Raw genomic sequence first — 25,225 nt, 5'->3', positions numbered from 1 at the left:
AATTCACAGCTAGAGCTTGTTCTGTGTGGAGACATGCATGAATGGGCGTACCTTCATTGAAGGTTGTGCGTCAGGGCCGGCAACTCGGCATGTAAAAATCTACTGTCAATCATTAGCGGACCGGAATTCCGCTGTGGCGACCCCTAACTGGGAAAAGCCAAAAGACACAACAACAACAAGTCTGCGATAGATTTCAACTTCTATGAGATGAATTCAGACTGAACAGCTGCATACTAACTTTGGTTTCTAGTTATACTTTGCTGTTGGGCTTGATTTAATGACTTTGTTGGTGCATGGCATTGGTTTTACAAATAACGTTTACACCTACAGTATTGTGTTTGCGACTGTATTTGTCTTTGGGTTATTTTGTCTGATGATTGTATCAGTTTTATTGTTGAGCAACTCTTTACTCAGACTGCAGTGGCTCCAAATAATACATTAGATATTGCAACATCATGTGTATTATTCTGCAGTTTTTAATTTAGTTTTGTTTAATCTTATGTAAAAGTTTTAGGTTTAAACACATACAATAGCACAATGCATGTAAAACTCAGAGGGAGATCTAGGCAAACCAGATCAAAGTATGCACTAAAATGTGATTATCCTTTTCTGGGTCACAGCAAATTAAATCACTTCCTCAAACAAGACTTTATTGAGTCTGAACATGTATATATATATATATATATATATATATATATATATATATATATATATATTTCACTGACACTCATTGACAGTTCATTTCATCGACAGAAAGATGTGCCCCTTCCCCAATGTTGGGTGGGGGCTGTGCCCCACACCCTCCCTAACTATATATATCAAATACAGGGTTGCACAACATTGAGGAAGGGGTCACATCTTTCTGTATATATATATATATATATATATATATATGTATCTGCACATGTCTACAGTTACTATATAACTTGTTAATAAATTTCTGTAAAAACATTATGACTTTTTTCCCACCTTTCCTTCCTAAAACAAATCTCTAACATCTGATACTGTACCCAGCTAGCTGTAAGTTAAAGGCAACTGCTGATTTTTAATATGAACTTTGAACAACACTGTTTGCTACCCATGTGATACTTTCCACGACTTTACTCTTTTCTAGGAAAATGACATAGATATCAATACAAGGTAAAAATCTTTTTAAAATCATACAATTGACCACAAGAAACAGAAACACTTCCGGACAAAATGCCACAAAGGATAGCAAGGCAGTCTTACCAAAAAGATGAGCGATGGAAATCCTATGAGAGCTATGGCTGTGGATAGTTTCCTCTTGTTGCCACCACTGAAGGTCCCAGCAGGCTTGTCACTATTCCTCTTCAGTTCTAGCTTCTCCAGGGCCCACTTTACCACCTGAAATATCGAAACATATGGATAAAGTGTACAAGCAAAAATCATAATATTATGAATCAGCTATACAAATGGCAGTCAATGTTGATGACCTTGTTTGCTGATGGAGAGATTCATAGATCATTTCTAAGGATGCTAAGACACTACTGAGGAGTCTAGTCCAATTCCCCAACTGCCCTTGAGCACCGCCTGATTAAAAGACTTGATCAACATCACAGAACAGGCAAACTGAGGCTGAGGGAATCAAATCTTGGACCAAAGGAAGCAGCTCACTGCCTTAATCCTCTGCAACAACTGCCGATATGGATGGGTGGGTGATGGGTAAATGTTACCAAACAGGGCAGCAGCACTATTAATAATAACTAGCAGGCAGTCGCGTAGCTTGTATTGTGTCAAACCAGGACACTGGCAAAGGAATCAATACTACTATTTATTGCTATGTGGGCCGCAGACTGACAATTCTGAGTAGCCACTGTGAGTGATTACTGAAAGATATGCCAGTCTTACTTAACACATAAAGATCAAACAATGACACTAGTTACCATCGGACCAAAAAAAAAAAAAAAATAGTAACTTATAAAGCTGCCTCTGCATCCTGCTACATGTCATGCAAAGAAAAATGAAGCCACAAAATCTTAACCATATAAAACATTTTGGGCACCTTTCTACAAGAAAATAAGGGAAAATAGTACAGAATAAAATGGCAAAAAATGTCTCTGATCACTAGGTGACTTGTAGTGTTGACTGTTCTCATCCCACAGCTAGAGGACAAAGACTGAAATACAACAAAGGATATATGGCTGGGAGTGTACATTATTTGGCCCTAGAATTCTGTTTATTTGACATCCCAAACAACTGGGATCAACTTGGCGGAACCCCTCAGGAAACACCAGTAACAACTGTTATCAACAATTACTGAGAGATTGTCATCTATGTGAGACTCTAGAATTACTTGCACTACATAGTTTGAGTACTTTCTGATACTTGTGGTAGATAATGTAAGAGCACTTTCTGATACTTGTGGCAGATAATGTAAGAGTCCTTTCTGATACTTATGGTAGATAATGTGAGAGCACTTTCTGATACTTATGGTAGTTTATGTAAGAGCACTTTCTGATAATTATAGTAGATAATGTAAGAGCACTTTCTGATAATTATAGTAGATAATGTAAGAGTCCTTTCTGATACTTATGGTAGATAATGTGAGAGCACTTTCTGATACTTGTGGTAGATAATGTAAGAGTCCTTTCTGATACTTATGGTAGATAATGTAAGAGCACTTTCTGATACTTGTGATAGATAATGTAAGGGTAATTTCTGATACTTGCAGTACATAATGTAAGAGCACTTTCTGATACTTGTGATAGATAATGTAAGGGTAATTTCTGATACTTGCAGTACATAATGTAAGAGCACTTTCTGATACTTGTGATAGATAATGTAAGGGTAATTTCTGATACTTGCAGTACATAATGTAAGAGTACTTTCTGATAATTATAGTAGATAATGTAAGAGTCCTTTCTGATACTTATGGTAGATAATGTGAGAGCACTTTCTGATACTTGTGGTAGATAATGTAAAAGTCCTTTCTGATACTTATGGTAGATAATGTAAGAGCACTTTCTGATACTTGTGATAGATAATGTAAGGGTAATTTCTGATACTTGCAGTACATAATGTAAGAGCACTTTCTGATACTTGTGATAGATAATGTAAGGGTAATTTCTGATACTTGCAGTACATAATGTAAGAGCACTTTCTGATACTTGTGATAGATAATGTAAGGGTAATTTCTGATACTTGCAGTACATAATGTAAGAGCACTTTCTGATACTTGTGATAGATAATGTAAGGGTAATTTCTGATACTTGCAGTACATAATGTAAGAGCACTTTCTGATACTTGTGGTAGATAATGTAAGGATAATTTCTGATACTTGCAGTACATAATGTAAGAGTACTTTCTGATACTTGCAGTACATAATGTAAGAGCACTTTCTGATACTTGTGGTAGATAATGTAAGGGTAATTTCTGATACTTGCAGTACATAATGTAAGAGTACTTTCTAATACTTGCAGTACATAATGTAAGAGCACTTTCTGATACTTGTGGTAGATAATGTAAGGGTAATTTCTGATACTTGCAGTACATAATGTAAGAGTACTTTCTGATACTTGCAGTACATAATGTAAGAGTACTTTCTGATACTTGCAGTACATAATGTAAGAATACTTTCTGATCGGTTCCTACTTACTGCACAAACTGATGCCCAAGAATTGAACATTTTGTTAATTAGTAAGGGGGTGCACCCCTTAACATAGCCCTCCTTACACTTTTAGTAGAAAATGGGGTTCAAGGTGGCACCAGCCCATCTTACCAAAGGGATTGAAGACTACTACTACAGAAAGAACTTTTTAACATAGCCAATCATGTGGAAGTCAGTGCACTATATAAAGTACAGTTAAACAAATCAGTCAGGAGTGATTCAGCATCTCATATAAACCACCTTTCTCCATTTTGTTTTATAATATTTAGTGTAATAGTTAACAAACCTAAACTTAATATCTAAACAGAACATAGTTCATTTTGTAGAGAATTTAAAAAATATATATATTTTAGTTTACTGGCAACTGATGGGGAAACCCCAACCAAGTAAAATTCCTTGCATAAAAAAAAAATCTTCAACCATAATACACTGACTCTACAACAGTCAACTAGAGAAGAGACATGGGGTCATCAGAAGGGATGGGGACCAAAAATTATTTAAAATAATAGAAAAAATTATTTTTACTGTTAAAGATATGTGCTCAAAGTGATATATTAATAGATGACTGTCAAAGGGTTAGTCCTAATAGACGTGCTCACACTGTTCATAAAGTGTCAATCTGTTAGATATGATGACCCAGTAGCCTCTGAAGTCCAATCCTGTCCATAGTATTCACTAACAAAGCTCTGACTAGCTAATGACATTGGTCATGAGCTACTGATACATCAAGCTAGAAAATCCAGGAATTAAAGTACTCAGAAAGTAAAAATTAATTTGCATGAGCCTCATTAGTAGACAATGAATTACTGCTGGACTGCTCATTCTAACTTTTGAAATGAAATTCAGAACTATATTTAAAAAGTTCAAAGTCTGTCAGTTACACTTTTCTTAACTAGCCATAGCCTCAAATGCATAATTTATTATTTAAGAAACCTGCTTGTTCTATGTTGCAACCATGTCACATGACTGAACTGATTACTTTCTTTGTTATGCAAATGAGACTTGTGTTTCACTTTGTCAAACAAGTGAATTTAAGTTATCCCCAAGTGAAACTCCCTGCACCCTCTAAATATGTTATGTTTTAAAGAAAATAGTTTTCTTTTGTTAGTCAAAACATTAAGAAATGTGGATTTTCCTGCTTATTCTTTTGGCTAAATAAAAGGAGCTCAGCAAGTCCACAACTGAAAAAATACTGTTCATATTTTGCTGACAGTACTATGGCATTCTTCTTTATTTTAATATTATTGTGAAGCTTGCACATGCCTATTAGTAAAGAAGCAGTATGATGTGAAATATAGAAAAACTGTACTAAGGTGAGTTAAATGGAATTCTTTTTTTCAAATAAATAAATAAATACAGCTGTGTGAAACCTGAGGTTCTTGCTTCCAGTGAAATTTGTAGCATTGTGTGGACTGTAAAAAGATACTTAAGAACTGACAGTTATCTTTTCTGTAGAATAGATCCAGCAAGCCTTGGCAAATGGAACTGCTTCTCTTACAAGTTTTTCCTGCCTAAAACTGTGTTACCCTTATGGACTATACTTTGTGTCAATTACACTACTGTACAAATAGAAAGCATAAATACCCTTGGCTGTAAGTTTAGAGAGTAACTGTGAAGCTGTCAACATTCAGACTCTTCCTCATGCAACGTCCAGTGGACACTTTTTGGACTAAGAGCTCAAGTCTGGGACTCATTCCCTGTATGTTTCCTGTAACTTTTAACAACTTTTAAATTTAGTGGCAGAGAAAATACAGTTTTTTATTTTTCAGTTAGTGGTTAGAAATAGGACCAAAATAGCTGTACGCAGTGTTTCCTAAATGGTATCAATCTGTTTAAACTTTTTATTTTATTTTTCCTGTACAATTACATATTTGTTGTACAGTTAATCTTACAAAGTAAATTGCTTAATTCTGTGTATTTCAGGCAAACAGTTTTGTTATTCAATTTCAACAGCTTGTGGCTGGTGATTTATTTATTAGCATTTGAAAGTATTCTCTGAACTTAATGACTCATTGGCTATTAGTATATGCTCTATGAAAGAGTAACCAAGTAAGCCATACCTAGCAAACAATTATGATGGCTTATTTTAAGAGTAAACAGCAAGTGTGTTATTGTTGAAAGGGAAAGGGGAACTGCCATGTATTATTAATCCCTCCTTGGAAAACACTGTGTGTGAGCGTGTGTGCATGTGGATCTGTGTGCAAAATTGCCTCATCTAAGTCTTACTGTGGGTGAGACAGCAGTGGAAAGTACTGGACTGAGATGAGTAAAGTCCTGGGAAGAGAGTGATTATAACTCTGCTCTGCACTAAAATCCTAAGAAGTAAGTGATTACAACTCTGCTCTTCAACTTTTCACTCATATTAACGCATATTTATGTGGGGCATGTGCATGTCTTAACCGAAAGCATTACTGTGCATTTGCTGTATACTCTTCAGGCCAATAACTTTTCACATATCAACTGGTGGTCAGTGGTGAGGTTAGAGATGCTATAAAACCTGACCATCACATATTCATTGATGCTAGTAGTGCAGATCTAAAGCCTATGCCATAACATATTGGATGGAAGTCCAGGTTCATTTCATTGCATACAATTTGACTTGCAGTGCTGTAGATATATTCCAAATGGATTATATAGCCCACAAAACATTTCTGTCACCAAAGAAGTATATACACCCTTGCAACTACAAGGTAATTATACAGCTGTATATACATTGCATAGCAATTATTTAATTTGTGTCTGGTCAGAGTAGCTGAGAAACAGTCAAAATGAGCTATGAAGAATATGCTAAATTATCAGTTGTGCAACTGGTTAAAGAATGCACATCAGGACACCTACATACTAGTATGAACAAGGATAAGTTAATAGTTCAGTAAATTGGAAGAAGATACTTCCAGTGTCAGACTCAGTAAGTGTGTTGCAACCCAATACATCTACATATAATCTCAAATTGCAGCTTCAACTACAGAGACTAAAGCTGGAGATAAAACATATGGAAATCAAAATCACAGTAAGAATGTGACAGCATGAAGCCAAGGAGAATGAAGGGAAGCAACAGCATAAAGCTAATGAGGAGGAAAGGGAGTTTCCACAGCCACTGGACATGGTGCAACATAGTGGGAAGACGTAAGAAAAATAGAGAAACATCAGCTTTAGAAGGAGATGCATTATTTTCATCAAATGTAAACGTGAAAACACAGTCCTAGAAGTCAAAACTAGTACTGAATTGTTCCAACAGTGTAAAGAGGGATAACTTTGCTTTATGTTGGCATTTGAATGCGTGTGCAATCAGTACAAAACTGTACAGTGGTAACAGATGGAGTTTTTAAGTCATCTGCGTTTGGGCAAAAGAGATCATGTATTAAGTAAGAAGCCTGATTCTGACTGACTGGACTATTTTAAAGTTAAAAATGTTCTTTTTTGAATGTTTTAATCTCAGGATTGAAGCTTACATAAAAAAGCTTAGAGAACACAGGAGGAAAGCAGAAGTCAGGGTCTGTGATTTCAGTGCAAAAATAAGCACTTATTTTAGTATTTGCAAGAAGATGCCAAGTTAATAATTTTTAAATTTTGGAAATCTTATAATAAAGAAGCAAGCACTCAATACCTTGTCTGAGGATAACAGAACCTGGTTGACAGACCAGTACAGTATCTCATTTGAAGAGATGTATAAAAAAGAGTGACCTCTATATAGCTGCACAGGAAGGGAATACTCAGCACTGCACATGGTATAAGGCAACCGTGGGGACAATCTAAATCATACTAGCAAATTTAACAGGCAAAGGAGGAAGTCACTGGGTTAAATGCTTCCAGTGTAAGCAAGTGGGTCACATTTATCCCAAATGTTGACAAAGACAGGTTAGGGAACAAAATCCTATAAGCCACATGATGGAGCTAACAGAGGTGGAACTACAGTAGTGGGAAGCTGTCTTCAAACTGTAGTTGGTCCAGATTATCACAGTAGCCTGTACCCTACCCTGATGGAGGGTAATGACACAATTGTTCAGAGGGACAGTGATCAGAAATAAGTAATAGTAAGTCTGCAGTTGTTACATACGATCATTACTTGCCAGATCAGCCCACTCCAGTTACGGGCATAGGACAGATACTTTTTCAGGTTACTTTGGCTAGAGTTCTCCTGCAATGTGAAGGGAAGGCAGAGAAAAAAGCAGATGTCAGTGTTTGATGATAGCCCAGTGGATGTTTTAATAAGAAATTGTTTTGATAACACAGCACCTTGTATATGAGAGATTACACACAGCCAGGCATGGAGACAAGCATGTAGGAAAGGCACCAAGGCAAGCCCCAGGCAGTACCTACAGCTCCAACCAAAAAAGGAGGTGTGGCTACTTCAGGGGAAGAACTACTTAGCAGCAGTAGGTTTGAATCTGAGTCACAGACTTTCTCAGTGGGGCTCAGTCCGACACTTCGATGAACGGCACAGTTTTGTCACAGAAACTATCCCCTTTCCATCTTTTAGAAATCCAAGTGGTACTGCAAGAGTTTGGGGACATGTTTACTGATAAGCCAGTGTGTATCCAACTGGTAGAGCACCATGTAAACAAAAGAGCCCAAAGGCCATTCAAGCTTCTTAGAAAGTACCTTAGTAAATCAAGCAAACTATGTGGTAGGCACTGCAGGTGATGTTTGTGAGGGTAATCCACAAATCCATCAGTCTCTCAGCCTCATCAGCAGAACTGGTTCAAAAAAAAGGATGGGAACATCAGATTCTGTGTAGACTACAGGAACTTAACCAGTCACAGAATTAGATGTTTAGCTATTGCATAGAACAGCTGAAGCTTTAGAGCAGTTGATGGGGCTAATTATCTAACACTTACCTGTCTAATAGGTTCATAGGTGTTTATTCGGCTAATGACCACAAGGGCCTTTTTAAGTCTAGCCACACATCCGACACATACCTATCTCTCCAGCAGGTCTTATTTATATCACATGTAAGGTTTAAGTCTTTAGAATGGGTAATTCTGGTACTGTTTGTTTTGTGGATATGAAATAAAGAACAGCCAGTTTTTATTATACCACTTGGACTGTACGAATTCACCAAGGTGACTTTCGAAAAGAAAAATACACCAGAAAATTTCTGTAGACTGGCAGATAGCTTCCTGCCAGGACACAGATATTATTTTTAGAAGACAGATGATATTATGTTCTTGCTAGGATATTCTTATATTATTATGTTCTTGCTAACACAAACAACATTGCTATCTATAGTCAATTTTGGCAAGAATGCACTCAACTTAAAAGGGTTGGTGCTTTACAGACTAAAAAAGGCATGGTTCACTGTTAATGCAAATAAATATCAGTTAGGAAGGGTTGAAGTATTGCATTTTGTTCATCAAGTGGGTGCTGGCAATATTTGGAGTTGTACAGGCTGTGCCTAGCCATGTTAATAAAAATTAGACAAAAGCATTTCTTGGAAAAACGAGGTATTACAGAAAGTTTGCCTATTTCAAAAGCTCTATAGCCACTTATTTTACAGACCTTACCAAGAAGGACAGACCAGATATGCTTCGCTACACCAACTTGTCAGCAGGCATCCCAGAAGTTCAAGAAGGCCTTTAGAGGACCTCCAGTACTAGCCAGACCTGATTACAACCAATAATTTATCATGAAGGTTGAAATCATTAAGTGTGAGCTGTCAACATCTAGATTTCTTTAAAAGAAGGCAAGTACCTGTTAGTACATCTTAGTTGAAGACTTCAGCCAAGGAAAGAATAATCTGCAGCTGTGGAAAGGGAATTTATACAGGGATAGTCTGAACCCCCTCAAAAGTTTCAGCCCTACTTACATGGTAGAAAATTCATGGGAGTTACAGACCACAATCCATCATAGTGGTTGCAGAGCCTATGGCAATATGGTAAGCTTCTCAGATGGAGTTTGGAACTGCTGTCTTACAATATGACAACCCAGCACCAGAGGAGAGCTAATAGTGTAAATGTAGATGGCCTGACAGAGCTAATAGTGCAAATGTATATGGCCTGATGGAGCTAATAGTGCAAATGCAAAGTCTGTCAAGAAAGGATACTAAAGAGTACTAAATAGGGTAAAGTGAAATGAACCTTAAACTACACACTTTGTTTCATGATGGTGTCTTAAGAAAACTCACTAGTCTACAAAACATTAAGAAATGTTTTAGTCCACTAACAACACAAAGATGTAAACACAGCTGGGGACATAACTTTTATTGGACCAACATAGGTATTACAATTACTTGAGATCTCAACCTAGGAAGAGTTATAACTCCCAGTGAAGGGATCTTACTTGTGTTTTGAGTTCTAAGTCTAGAAAGTGTGACTTGGGGAAATGTAATAGAATGTGTGAAATTTGGAGTTTTCCTTTAGTAAACATGAAGTAAAAATGTGAAATGTAGAAAGACTGTTCTAATCTGAGTTGAATGTAATTATTTGTCAAAGAAACAGTAAAATATAAAAGCTGCCTGAAACTTCTGTTGCTTCCAACAAATCTTGCAGCACACAAAATGTGCAGAGTGTAGAAAGCTCTGCACAAATCTGCAGTTGTCTTTCTTTTAGTACAGATGCATTAAGCTTTGGAAACGTATACGTCTCCCTGCATCCATCTTTTAAAGGACATTTCCTGACCAAAGCTATGTTACTTTACTTGTACTGTATTTTTTTACAGATCGCATGAATGTACAAACAGGAAGATTACATTCCAAATCTAAACCAAGCAGGAAAGACTGACCCTGGGGCTCATTTTTAATTTCAGATAGCAACTGCTAAGTGAAAGCAGTAATACTACAAAATTATGCCTCCTGAACTAAGCACATAAGAATTCTTGGACTGAGTGCTCATGTCTGGCATTCATTGCCTCAAGTTTCTCAGAACTTATAAAGACTTTTAAAAGTGACTGGCTAGTAGGATACAGTAAGTCTTTTACAGTTAATGTTTAGGAGTAATTTCAAAATAATTGTACATAATGTTTTTTCTAGAGGTGAGCTGTCTTGCTCCCCCTGTGAAAATACTTAACTGTTATATATTTAACATTTCAACAGACTGCAGCTGGCAGTTTTTTTAACAGCATATAATGGTAATTTCTGAACTTGGTGACTTATTAGCTGTGTTGGTATCCATCTTATGAAGGTCACTGCTTAAGCCACAGCCAGCAAAACAATTACACTGCAGTTGCTTTTGTTTAAGAGGAAACAATAATTATATTTTTGGTATGCTAGACTGTCTAGCTGGTAGCACCGAGTTACAATAAAGACAGGAGAAGGGACATTATTAGTCAGTCAACTGTGTGTGCCTGGCAAAGTTCCAGTTACTGTAAGACATTGGAAGGCACTGGTGGGTGAAGTCCTGAGAAGTCAGTAATTATCTGCTCTGCACTTCAATATGAAGCCTATTTGAATTTGGCAGGTGATATTCTGCCCCTGTTTCCAGCTGCTAAACACCAGCTCCTCTCCTCATTAACTGGGTCTAGAGGGCCCACCTTAGCCTCCACCAAGCTCAGCCTGACCCATATCCAAAGTTAGTGAGAAGACTGAGGACTTTGGTGCAGTGTCATATTACTGCCAGGGAGTATGGCCTAATCCCCTTCCATCCCATGGAAGCTTTGGGAGCTCTGTAATTGCTGCCTTCAGGAGATGCATGTACACTTCCATGCATGAGCAACTCTACAGCATAACACTTGCATGTATTTACATTTATTATTTAATATTATTTTAGTGATTTACATTGATTTCCTCAAATTGACTGTGGTGGTGGTGGTGCGGTAGCATTGTCGTCTCACAGTTAGACGTTGCCCGTTCGATTCTCAGTTAGAGCATCTTCTGTGTGACGACATACGTGAACGGGCGTTCCTTCATTGAAGGTTGTGCATTAGGCCCGGCAAGCCAGCAAGTAAAACTCTACTGCCAATCATTAGTGGACCGGAGTTCAACTGTGGTGACCCCTAACCGGGAAAAGCCGAAAGACACAAACAAACAATGATTTCCTCAAATTGCGGTGGTGGTGCTGCGGTAGCGTTGTCGCCTCACAGCATGATGTTGTCCTGTTCGATTCTCAGCTAAAGCGTCTTCTGTGTTGAGACATGCGTGAATGGGCATACCTTCGTTAAAGGTTGTGCGTCAGAGCTGGCAACTCGGTACGTAAAAATCTACTGCCAATCATTAGCGGATCGGAGTTCCGCTGTGGCGGCCCCTAACCGGGAAAAGACGAAAGAAACAACAACATTGATTTCCTCAAATTGATAACGAAGAAATGACTGACAGCTCATGGATATTTCACTTCTGCTGGACAAATCAGAAGTTATATAAGTAAATTGAAATGACAACTGCAGACTGCTTTTGCTCATTTTAGCATAGTCCTGTTTAACTCCAGTCATTATAAGGAGAAATTGAAAGCTTTTGTTGTCAGTTAATGCAAATAATTTGCACTCAGATAACACAAAAAGTACAGTTGTGTACACTTAACATAAATGTAGATGTTCGAGTGTATTCACTGTTGCAGTCATTACATTTGGGTAATCTGCCGGCAAGTTGCCCTCAGTCGGCCTGAATAACAAAGTCTTGGGTCCTGCGTCGGTTGCTGTCTCCTCTTCCATGACGTCAGGTCGTCAGGGGTATAATACATGCAGCTGATGCCATTTTATTCAGTTTTTCTTGCCCAGATGTCAGGTGCCCCCAAATGTGGAGCAAAAAAAAAAAAAAATAAAAATATATATATATATATATATATATATATATATATATATATAAACAGAAATATACTTAAATGCAATTTTAGCAACATAAACTTTCCTTCATCTAAAAGCAAATACACCACAAAGGCTTTAGTGTATAGTGAAGGAAAGAAAAGGTATATAAGGGTATAGAAAAGGGGGAATGGCGGGTGGGTAACCTGGACTGCAACAGTGAATACACTTGAACATCTACATTTATGGTAAATGTACACAACTGTACTATCTTCTTCGTGTTTTGCCATTGCAGTCATTACATTTGGGTAGAATCTCAAAGCTATGGATGGGAGGATGGAATTAAACAGCATTAGGAGTGGCTATAAGGCCCTGCAGAACTACAGTGGCAAAGCCTGCCCTGGATTTGGAGAGCAGAGGAAAATGATAATGCTTTGTGAAGGTATGAATAGAGCTCCAAGTAGCAGCTTCTAGAATGTCTTAGGTTGGAACCCCTCTGAGAAAAGCTGCTGAAGTAGAGGCAGCCCTGGTGGAATGTGATCTGATCCCCTTGGGCACAGGTTTACCATGGTGCAAGTAGCAGAAACGAATGCAGTGTCTTATCCACTTAGAAATAGTCTGCTTTGATGTAGCCTTCCCCTCTGATCCTGCAGCAAATGCTACCAGTAGTTGCTCACACTTTCTTAGAGATCTGGTCCTGTTTAAGTAGAATCTTAGTTGTCTGTGTACGCCCAATGAATGCAGAATCCGCTCCCCCTTGTTCTGTGGATTTGGGTAAAATGTTGGCAGGTGAATTGTCTGGTTAAGAGCCACACTGGATACCACCTTAGGCATGAAAGAAGGATTGGTCCTGAGGGGACACCCTGTCTGGATAAAATGTAATAAAAGGCTCCACAGCCATGAGAGCTTGTAGTTCTGAAAGCCTTCTTGCTGAAGTGACTGCCAAGAGAAAGGCTGTTTTCCAAGACAGAAATTTTATATCCGCAGTAGCTGCTGGTTCAAAAGGAGGCAGGGTGTTTTTCCAGCACAAAATTGAGGTCCCATGCGGGAGTTGGTGATCTTCTGGGAGGCCTTAAATTTTTGGCCCCTCTAAGATATTGTTTAAGCAGAGGATGAGAAAAGAGGGGAGGCTCTTTGTTGTAATTAGCCAAGATGGCAGAGACATGGACTTTTATTGAAGAAAAAGATAGGCCCTTGTCAAGTATCTCAGTCAAATATTGTAAAATCTGAGGAATATTGGGCTTTGCTGTGTCTGTTCCTTGTGCTTGGTTCCAAGCGCAGAATCTCTTCCATTTATCAGCATAAGATTTTCTAGTACTAGGCCTTCTGGCTTCCAAAATGACATCCATCACAGATTTACTGAGAGGTGCTGTTTGAATAATTAAGTGATCAGCCATGCTGCAAGATTCAGAGTTTGGAGCTGAGTGTGCAGAATTTGATTGTTCTGCTGAGACAGTAGATGAGGTATTTGAGGCAAGTACCATAGAGGAAGTTGAGACATATTCCATAGAAGTGGGTACCAGTGCTGGCGAGGCCAGTCCGGAGCAACTAGGATCATTTTTGGTTTTTCCTGTCTGACTTTTAGTAATGAGTACTTGTGCAGAATTTGTCCAACTGATAATTTTGGGGAGAGGCAAATATATCTTTGTCTGGGCTCCCCCATTTCTGTGTTAACATGCTGAAGATTTGTGGATCCAATTTCCATTTGTGCGGGTCCATAAGATTTCTGCTTAGGTCGTCTGCCAGGGTATTTTGTTTTCCTGGCAGGAATTGAGCTTGAAGATGTATTTGGTAAGTCAAAGCTGTGCTCCACAAGGCCATGGCTAGTCTGCAGAGGGGGTAGGAATGTGTACTCCCTGCTTGTTTATGTACCACATAACTGTGGTGTTGTCCATCTTAATCAGTAGTTGTCCTGGATGAAATAAGTCCATGAAGGCTGTCAGAGCATTCTGAACAGCTAGCATCTCTTTCTGGTTGATATGCAGATTCATTTGGTTTAGGCTCCATTTGCCCTGAATGCATCTCCCCGCCAGGTGGGACCCCTCCTTGTCTGATGCATCTGTAGTTACGGTTTGGTTGGCAGGGGGTAGAATTAATGACAGTCCCTTGTTTTGGTGACATGTCTCTGCCACCAAAGAAACTCCTGTTGTAGGTAGGGAATGAGAGGAACCATTGTTTCCAGACTGTGACAATGGTGACTAAATAAACTTTTTAGGTACCATTGAAGTTTCCTCATATGCAGTCTCGCATATGGAATTAGTGGAATGCAGGATGCCATGAACCCCAAAGCCTGCAGAATTTGTCTTGCAGATAACTGGGTTTTTGTTGCCATCTGTTTGAAGTATGTTGTCAGTTGCCTTTGTTTGTCTGGCGTAAGTTAAGCCATCTGGGCAGTTGTATTCAAGCTTGCACCCAGGAATGTAATTATTTGAGAGGGTACCAGTTGTGATTTATTTTCGCTTATGGTGTACCCTAGACATGCTAGAAGCCTTTTTACAAATGCCAGATGTTGAAGAAGAGTGTCCTTGTCCTCTGCTTGAATGAGACAATCGTCCAGATAAGGATAAATTTGTATGCTTCTTTGTCTGCAGAATGCAATTACTGGTGCCAGGCACTTTGTACAGACCCTGGGCGCAGTAGATAAGCCAAAGGGCAGTGCAGAGAATTGGTAATGCAAAAAACCTGCCTTGAAGCGGAGGTATCTTCTGCATGATTCCCTTATTGGGATATGCAGGTATGCCTCTTTTAAGTCTAGAGTTACTAACCAAGCATTCCTGCCTAGCATAGGCAGTAGCTGTTGTAAAGTCAGCATTTTGAATTTTGGAATGTCCAGGAACGTGTTCAGAATCAATAAGTCCAGTATTGGACGCCATGAATTGTCTTTTCTGGGTACCAGAAAAAGTCCTGAATAAAAACCTTGTCCTTTTTCCTTTTCTGGTACTGGCTGAATAGCCCCCATATCCATGAGGGACATAACTTGTTTCTGAGCCTCTGCCCACTGATTTTGTGGCAGATCTAGCCATCCGTTTGGAATTGGCAAAGTGTGGAAATGAAATCTGTACCCCTGGGATACTATGTTTAATACCCACTTGTCCTGGGTAATTAACTGCCAATTTTGAGCATGAAGTGCTAGTTTTCCCCCCAAGGGGGCTGCCAAAAGATAAGTGCTTGGTGATGGTAGAGGAAAGTCATTGAGACTGCTTACTGTAGGATTGTGCTTTGTTTCCTCCAGATTTGGAGGTGGAGGCACCCCATTGCTTTGACCTGTAAGAACCCTGTGATTGGTACTTGGAGCCTTTTGAGCATTTGGATTTGCCTTGAGTGGGTCTGTTGGACACAGGAAAGGACCAATTTTTAGTAGGCCAGTGTCTACTGAACCTGGGTGGCTGCACTTGCAAGAAATCTTTTACAGTTTGCATACATTTAACTTTGTCTTCCATTTTCTTTAAAACCTCTTCTGCCTTATTACCAAACAGAGTATCATACTGCAAGGAGGCATCCAACAATTTAGCTTTAACATGATCAGGCAGATTTTGCACCTTGAGCCAGGCATGCCTTCTAATCACAGATCCAGTAACGGTGGCCCTGCAAGAGGCCTCCAAGGAATCAAAACCACATTGCAAAGTATGCTTTCCAACCTGTTCTGCTGAATGTAATAATTCCTGTAACTCTATTTTCCACACAATCAGAAATCAACATAATTTTCTGTTTCAGTAAGCCCATAACATGCTGTTGATATTTAAGCATATGAAACTGGCAGTTTAAGGCCTGACTGCCAAGGTTGCAGACGTATAAACCTTCTTTCCCCATCTATCCAGCGCCCTGAAATCTCTATCTGAGGGGGGAGGATTTTTGGCTGTAGAGGCCTTTACACCCTTGGGACCCTGAGAAATAGTCTCAGGATCAGCAGCAGGATTTTTGAATAGAAATTTGTGGGAGTCAGGAACCCTGTAATATCTGTCTGGCTTACTAGGAGCCGGAGGCAGGGAATCAGGAGCCATGCTGGATTCCGAAAACTCATCATCAACAATGTCTAATACAGGAGGTATTGCCAAAGGCCTATGCTGAGGAAGAAGGAGGAAATCCCTAAGCCTCTTTTTTGATTCAGAGAAATCCTGACTCTCCCAGTGAAAATGTTCCCTTAAAGTATGCAAAGTCTCTCCAAAAGAGTAATCCTCAGGAGGAAATGCAGATGGGATGGATTCCTCTGCATCAGAATCCTCATAGCGTGGAATAGAAAATTCCTGATCAGAAGAGGAATCAGAAGAAATGGAAACCTGATCTGAAGATTCATAATCAGTGCCTTGCCTGGGCCTCTTAGCGGGGGGGGGGGGGGGGGTTGGGAACCCCTGATCAAGGTAATTAAATCCTCAGCCATTTTGATCATCTGTTTTTCAGGCTTAGGGGCCTGAGCACATGGCTCATGCGTCGGTTTTTTAGAGATAAAAGATGTTTTTGACCTTGTTTTTGAGGCTGGCGTCGGTTTAATATAAAACGTTTGAGGCCTGAAAACACCGTCAGAAGCCGGTGCCTGCTCAGCGGCTCCAGACTTATCCAAGGGAGAGACATCTGCAGGTTCAATACTCTGAAAATCTCACGGCATACCGGACAACGAATGGGTCTCGGTAGAGGCCTGCGACTCAAAAGCAACGGGTATCAGGGGCTGCGAAAGCACCTCACTGAGTACTGGCAAACCGGCGACTGGCTTAGGAGAAGCTTCATTGTTGGTTTTGGATCTTGACGGTCTGTCTCTGTCATTTTCTTTGCATTTTTTGTGAACTCTGGTAGTGAGATTGCTAACCGACGACATTTCAGGATAATTAAATCTTGATCCAAAATATTAAGAAGCAAAAATATACCGACGCTTAATAGTGCATTGGTTAAATCTAGCACATAACCAACAGCAAGGCACATTATGATCTGGACCTAGGCAAGGAATACAGTACAAATGAAAATCCTTATGAGGTATTTGCTTCCCACAAGTAATGCAATTACTAACTTTTACTGACATTGGTAAGGAGCAAGACAAAGTTTCCCCAACGGGGTACTTAGCTTTAGTTTGAAGACTTTGGTTCTTAAACTCGAATATGAAAATTTCAGGAGTCGGCCGACTGGCACTTGCGAACTGCTTCTGCTTCGGGCACCGCGTGGCAAGAAAGACTGAATAAAATGGCGTCGGCTGCATGTTTTATACCCCTGACGACCTGACGTCATAGAAGAGGAGACAGCAACTGATGCAGGACCCAAGACTTTGTTATTCAGGCCGACTGAGGGCAACCTGCCAGCAGATTACCCAAATGTAATGACTGCAACAGTGAAACACGAAGAACATCGATAATATAAATGATATTAACATTTCCAGCTGCTTTTACAAAATGCTGGTTTTTGCTGATGTAATGAAGTACTGTGCTTTAGTTTGTTTAATGAAAAAATATTAATGACAAATTACTAAAAGTTCTAATTCTTCTTTTACTAATCCAGTTTAATTCAGAAAGCAAGATCATTTGTCTGGGATTCAGCTTCCTTGGGCTAAATCGCTGAGAATAAAAGACGACATTCTGTGTCCAACTAGAGCAAAAACCAAAATGGTAGTTGCCTAACTATGACTTGTGGGTTTAGGATCATACTTGGATTTTCCTCTCCTGCTTTAACCAGGACTCTGCAGTTCCTGAATGTGCACATCACCAATATGCAAGTTATTCAATAAAATAGGAAAACCCAGAAAAAGTACACAATGCCAGACAAACTGAAAGCAGGAGTTAAATAACAGAAAATGAGGAAATATCAGTTAATTCTTCAAAGTGGGATGGTTCTCTGATAAGTATTTAAAAGCATTCTTCATATGCATGATCATTTTTTCTATTTTTCTAAAGTGATATAACATGTCCTCACCCTCTCTTCATCCTTCCAAGGTATACCCCGCAGACGGGTGTACAGTTCCAGATGTTCTCGAGCTGTCAGCTCATCAAAGAGGGCATCAAACTGTGGGCAGTAGCCAATACTCTGTTGTACCTTCAGAAGGTCCTTAAGAATGCTGAAAAAAAGAAAGGATGAATATTTTACATTTTATTTACTTTTTTAACTGAGTAGGCTGGACCCTTTTAGCAATGACATAGGAACAATGGCATACAACACTTAAAATATTACAACAATAGAATACTGATCAGAACATTACAATATGACGTGTTTAACATGAAGTAAGCAATCGGGTTCATGGTAGTCTCACTGAGTAAAGGACTATGGCCAGGAATCAGAAACAAACAGTGCAATGCATAACACAAAATACTCCACTGAGCAGCAATGTGTGGTGTGGGGCTGAGTCAGTGACACAGGTAGTGAGGTTGTCCTACGAAGGAAATATCATGGTTAAAATCATATGCAAATGACTGTATAATGATATGGAAATAAGCAATTGTATGATAATGAGATCAATTAGGAATGCAACTGAAATGAACAACATGGTGGAGTTGTTCACATATGCATAAGACCTGCACAATGAATCACACTGGGCAGTGGGTTTGTATACTGTCATTTCTTGATTAACATTAAGAGATACCATGCTAAAATGCAAGCAGCAGCATCTGAATTGCATGAACAGTATATGATAAGAGGCCGATCTCATTGGCATTGTCAGTGACAGTGCAATTTCTGACCTTCCACCCAGCAGATGGATCCGATCACACTAACAAGCTGCCACCCTCAGGACAGAGGTATAGCTGAATGCTGTCATGTGAACAAAACAGTTGTTAGTTCATACTTCAGGCGGCTACTACAGCAATAAGCTCATAAGCCTAGCTTATAGTTACCTCTTTCTTTTAGTTTGAATAAAACTATCAATTTCATTTTGCTTTGCTCTGCCGCTATTGACACTGGAAGTGGTCCTGATCTCTGATCTAATCCAATCTCATCCAGATGATCCAGAACTTGAACAAGGCACAGAGAGGTGCTCTGCCTCACATGTACCGGATTTTGTCCACAGCATAGGGAGTAAGAAACTTCTCTGTGTGGAAGATTTTCAGTCCATATATCTTTAGTTAATCACTGTATATTAATCAGATCATACAAAAGTAGTAGAAGTAGTGAATTTAAACTTGTCTTAAGTAAAAAATAATAAAAAAAATAATAATAAAAATGATATAATTGTACAGAATTATTAAGTATTCAAAAGTAATCCAAGCAAGGCACGCAGTCTGTTTCCAGTCGAAAATCCTTTATTAAGTACAAAGACAAGCAATCCAAGTAAAACAAAATCGAGTAATAGTTTCCCTCACAAGCTTTCTATATATATATATATATATATATATATACTTCTTATCAGGCATCAGTGTGACATTCGAGCTGGTCCTGCCCTACTTAGTAACTGTCATAATAATCACATAACCCTTATGTACTTTAAATAAAATTTATAATGATGTGGTACCTCTTATTTAACCAGATTATTAAGCAGATTATTAAGTCTGTGATTTTATCCAAGACAATATACTACATGGCTGGAATAGATCAACCTTAGTCCATTTGGCTATCAAAAAATATATATAAATATATACATATACACTTTGCATGTAAAAATCAATTGTAAAAATCATATTCTATTTTCATAACCTATTGTTAACAAAGATCGCTTTTGTCCTAGACTTCAACAGGTCTGTTTACAAGAACCCTAAAAACTATCTATAAAAATATATATAATTGTATAATTAGTTAGTATTGTTATTACACATCATTTTGAATAAAGTAGAAAAAAGAGAACCAGAAAAATAAAAAAATAATAAGAACCAATGTATGATGATGGAAACAGAATATACACTTAAATTACAACTGATTTAAAATGGTATTTAAAACCAACTGGAGTATAAAATAAAATAAAATTAGTCATGTAAACAGTGTGGCAATTTTCTAAGTTCCAGTGCACTTTTAATTGAACAGTAGTGGTTTAGTCCAGGCTTCCAAAAATAGTTCAACTTTAATTGCAAAGAAGCAGTGGCTAGCATACAGCTTTGGCTCATAGTAAAGCACATGCAATACAATAATATGCGTTGCATGCAGACCTAATATCAGGCTGTGCTTACTCATGCATAAACTGGCTACAGTGCATCAAACACAGGCAACCCAAGCAGCAAAGTACAAAGGGCAGAGCACAATCATCAGAATGTGCACAAATGGGGACACAGCAGTGCTTTCCACAGGGAAATGTGTGAGTGTTATAAAAAGTGAAAATAAAACCGTGTACTGTATGTCACAGGTGGGACTGAAGAGCTGAAGAGGACAACTGCAAAGTGCTTTAAGGGGGATGTAAGATTTGAAAATAGTGTACTGTACCGTAATTAGCTGGAAACACTGTATACAATAAGACTGAGAAACGAAAGTCTTAATTATCCAAGCTTGTGCTGAATAGGTGTCAGTCTCTTCCTTATGGACCAAGTCTTGTGCATTCAGAATGAATTCTCCAAACACTGTAGTTCAATTAATAAGGTTTTATTAGATGTTCACAATATCTGAATACTGTCTCCATTAACAGTACTGATAAATAATTCAAGTTGCTGCACATTATTCTGATTGTCCTGAACAACGTACACTGACAGTCTCTAGATGACCTGTTTTCTGTACTCAGGCCCAAGTGTTTCTCATCTTCTCAGAAGTAACAGGTCAAATGAACTTACTAAACTTAACTGCCCTGCTGTTCTGAGCACAGCATATTATATTGCTTTCTTGTTTAGTTTTCTTTAACCTTGGTCTCAGGCTTTCTATGCGCTTCATTAAGGAACATTCTGTAGCTGAGCTTTTCCTTGAGAAAAGAACATTCTGTATCTTTTTCTCTTTAATAAACAGTCTTCCATGCTTGGCCAGAAAGGTTATTTTACTTTCTGCCTAACTGTCTTTTATGCATAAATGAAACACAATTTGTTTCTGTGCTTCTCTGTAGCACTGGGGCCATATGGTGTGCACATGGGTATGCTGGTACACAGTCTCAGCAGGTGATGCAGAGCTGCATCTTGCTCTTATAGACAGGGATGTATTGGAGACAAGCTACTATCCCCATGCACATTCAGATCCATGGGAGATTCCTCTTCCAGGAGTGTTATAGGTAGTTACACAATCTTGGCAAGAGATAGGTGTGTTGCATGACTGTTACCAAAGTCCTGTACCAGACAAGGTAGTGTCATGGGTACCATAGCCTTGTGGATGCCCTCTCCTGCTCATATGCACCTCCATACTTAATTTTGCTTTGGAAGTGACTATAACCTTGGCTTTCTATATTCATGTTAGCCACCTTCAATAGAGACGGAGGTGGAGCTGCAACCTGACACCTAGCAAGCGACACTGTTGCCCATGAGGTCCTGCCATGCACCAGTAGGTAACTGTTCAGGTCATAAATGTCACACATCTGAGAAATGAACTTCACCAGTTCATCCCACACACCATGCAATACTGTACCATCTTTGCAATGAACAAGGTGTTGCTAGCATGTGCCTTAAAGATGACCCTACACATTTGCCTGGTTGCAGATATTGACACATCTAGAGCTAGAGATATTCATGCAAAGCAAACCCACACCAAGCCAAAATATACTGAACCAAACCAAAAAGCATGGATGCCCCAATGTTTTAGGTATTCAAACCATCCAAAGTAGATCCAAACAATGACATTTTATTGAAGGTCCCACTGTTAAGTGTCTTTATCCAGTATAGTACAGACTTCACCAGAACTGACAAACAGTTAACCAATGAATTGAATAAATACAATTTCAAGACATCACCCTCCATATGGGAGACCTTATTCTTCCATATTTTAACTTTGTCAGACATGGTGCTGTGTAGAGAAAGAATACATTGTGTGAGTATACTATCAAGGACTGTTTGTCAGATTTGAATATCTGTAGTGCATACCTCACAACTGTACAGATTTTTGCAGAATGTTCAGATTTTTGCCTTATATTTTTGGTCCATTTTTCATAAAATTGTGGTTTCTGGCAAATCATAAAACACTGAAGTCAGAAAATAATGATAGATATTTGAGTTTCAGATTTCATGCCATTCAAAAAAAATTCCTGCTAATGCAAAACCTGTTAGTCCATCAGTATTCTAAGTTTGTAAGAGCAATATTTAAAAATTGTCTCTATTTTTGGGCCTTTCTCCCCCATTATTTATGGCTGTGTTCAGATTTCTTGTTTGGAGAGGTAAGCTGAAGTGTACCCCCCATTTTCTACATTTTTTTAGGAATTCTAATGTTTGCATATAATATTACAGGTAACCATTTCAAATATTGGAACCAGCTTTAGCTAGTCCTGTAATGCTAAGACAAAATCACAAAAAAAAAACTCCCTTACATATACTAAGTTCTAGATGACCATTTCTTGGAATATTCCCTTTTCTCCAAGATATGGCAATGTTGGAGCTAGTATATATAAGTTTAGGCTTGCACCCCCTCCTGCATGGGGTGCAGGAGGTCTTGTTCCCTTGCAAAAAAGTAGTTTTAAGTAGATGATGATGTTTGATAATCATTCTTCTCCTGGATTTCCTTATTATTTTTTCAGCTTGTGGGCACTCGGCATTATGACTGCTAACATTTCAAAGGGGAGCCAACATTACACTGCACTTTTATAATGTACTAAATAAAACAGGCCAACTCCCCCCCAGCCCACTCAATTACTCACATTCTCACCATACAATAAACCCTTCTCAAATGTATATTCTAACAAAACTGTAGTAGAAGGGCAAAGTACTAAAAGTAAGAGACAGTAGAGTGTTTGCAGAAAATGATTACTAACTGTACACTAATCACTGTACACTAGGCAGAAGATGAATAAATCTATTCCACTAATTAGGGAATGTTGAAAAGCAGGCATGAGATTCAAACTGCTGTACTGAGCTATTTTCAGAATATTCTTTCCTGGAAGGACTAAATCATTTTTATGCAAAATATGCTAAGAAGGAAAATACAAAATTTTGGCCAAAAAAGTGAGCTGTGGACCAGAAGGAGATTCTGCTTCTTGTTCTTCTAGTAATAAAGACCAGAGGGAAACTGTAACAGTGAAATATTTTCCAATGTTTCAATGGAAAGTGCTTGAGAGACAGAAAAAAAGCACAATAGTTGACTAGAAGAACTGAGAGTATAATGGAAAAGAAGCAGAGACTAGATTTTGGAGATGGAGATAAACAGGAGCAAAATCAGCAACTCAGAAACTGAGAAATAAATGTGGGTTTACAAAGTATTAATTACATTTGTAAAACATGACAGAACAAGAAAGGCTGGAAATATTGGACTTTTTTTGACTTGTTTAAACTTGTAAAGGACTCTAAAACATATGCCCTAATTCACATCATTAGTGTTTGGAAGAAGACTTAAGCGAGGAGAAGAGGAGAGAGAGAGAGTTAACTGTAAGTAAAACAAAATGTTGTTCTTAACAGCGGTACTTTTAAAGAGCCTGATATAATCTGCATGCTATAAAGTTTTCTCAGTTATTTTCAAGTGTAATGGAGATACTAAAGTAAACAGGTGCATCTATTATTTGTTCTTCTTTTCTCTTCCTACTTGTTCACTTTCAAGAAATGTAGGCACTGCAATGTAAAAAAGGAAGAAAAGTCTGGTCAAAACAGCATTATACAAGAAAACTTGATATGCTGTTTCTCACTCTTGCACAGAGGAATGACTACATTAAGGCTCTTGGCTTGATCTAATAACACATTTTAAGAGAAAGCAAATAAAAAAGAACACTGAATATAATAAAGCTTTCTACTAGCAAATAAATGACTGGAGAAGCAACTCTGTATCTGGTTCCCATGTCTCCATAGAGACAAACTGATAAAAAGCAATAAAAACACAATACTTCTTTCTTTCAATGGCTAGGAGATGATGTTTCCTGAAAACATTCCTAGGTTTTCACAACCTAGGAGAGCAATAAAAATAAGACTAAATCAGACATCACTTAGTAGAAGCACAGGCTGTACCATGCATCTTAGCATGAATAACCTTCCTTTTAGGTTAACCCAAGTCTATGACTGTGGCTGTCAGTCTGGAACAACTGTTCCTATTAGGAGGGTAAAACTTCAATATGTGAAGATGTTTATAGTTTTATGTGTTAGCATCAAGTCAACAAATTTTAATGGAGCATTGGGGATGTATTTTTTTGCTTGCTTGTTTGAGGGCTTTCAACAAAACAAAAAGTTTTCTAAATATGTGACACAGGCTCAAATGGACATAACAATAAACAATTGTATAAAAGATCAACCTGCCAAACATTAGTGTATGCATATAACACAAAACCTGGAACTAAATAGGTAACAAGCTGTTACACATAAAAAGTGGGAATAACAACTTTTTAACATAATGACACTTTCTGTGTTATCTTTAAATGTTAATGGTATCACAGATGTATACAAAAAAGGAAGCATAGTGAACCATATTAAAATGTTGAGTGCAAATAGCTGTGGTACAGGTGACCCATGGAAAGAAATTATCTAAACTTGATGAAAGGTTTTCAGGACAGTTATTTAGTGGAATACCTGGGACAAAGGAAAACAGGAGTACTTACATTAACTGCAAGAGGAGCACCAATAGTGATAGAAAAGGATAAAAAGTATAATAATGCTAGATTTGTAGTACTGAGTTCTAATGGGCTACTGGCCCTTAGAGGAGGAGAATAACACTGTCATGTATTTATATTCCACCTAAAACTGCTATAATGGAGCTTAGGAATATTCTGGCAGAAATAATCAGCTTTCAGCAGGGAATATTACTTATAGGCAGGGACTGAAATTTGAGTTACAGCAGTCAAGATGTGTCTAGGCAGCCCAGAAGGGAAAATATGATAAAGGGGGGTAGATTTTTGAAGAAATTTATGAAAATATTTGGTGTGGAATATGTGAATTCAGCAGTTGGAGTTTGGAGTGAATGTACATATTACTCTCTGAGATACAAAAACTGGGC

At 38.3% G+C, this 25,225-nt stretch overlaps 1 protein-coding gene across 1 annotated transcript in view; it reads right to left on the bottom strand.

The window, feature by feature from the left end:
• Positions 1-25,225, bottom strand: part of ABCA2 (ATP binding cassette subfamily A member 2) — a gene marked incomplete in the record, with an annotated part of 2,505,641 nt that overhangs the window by 207,518 nt on the left and 2,272,898 nt on the right. The window contains 2 exon segments of the mRNA XM_044058216.1: positions 1,231-1,365; positions 18,191-18,332. Coding sequence (XP_043914151.1) covers positions 1,231-1,365; positions 18,191-18,332 — 277 coding nt within the window.

Source organism: Protopterus annectens, chromosome 16.part0 (genome assembly GCF_019279795.1).
Source record: "Protopterus annectens isolate FY-2018-M chromosome 16.part0, PAN1.0, whole genome shotgun sequence".
Taxonomy (NCBI): Eukaryota; Metazoa; Chordata; order Ceratodontiformes; family Protopteridae; genus Protopterus; species Protopterus annectens.
The sequence above is the reverse complement of the archived record's forward strand: the minus strand, read 5'-3'. Positions and strand labels throughout refer to the sequence as shown.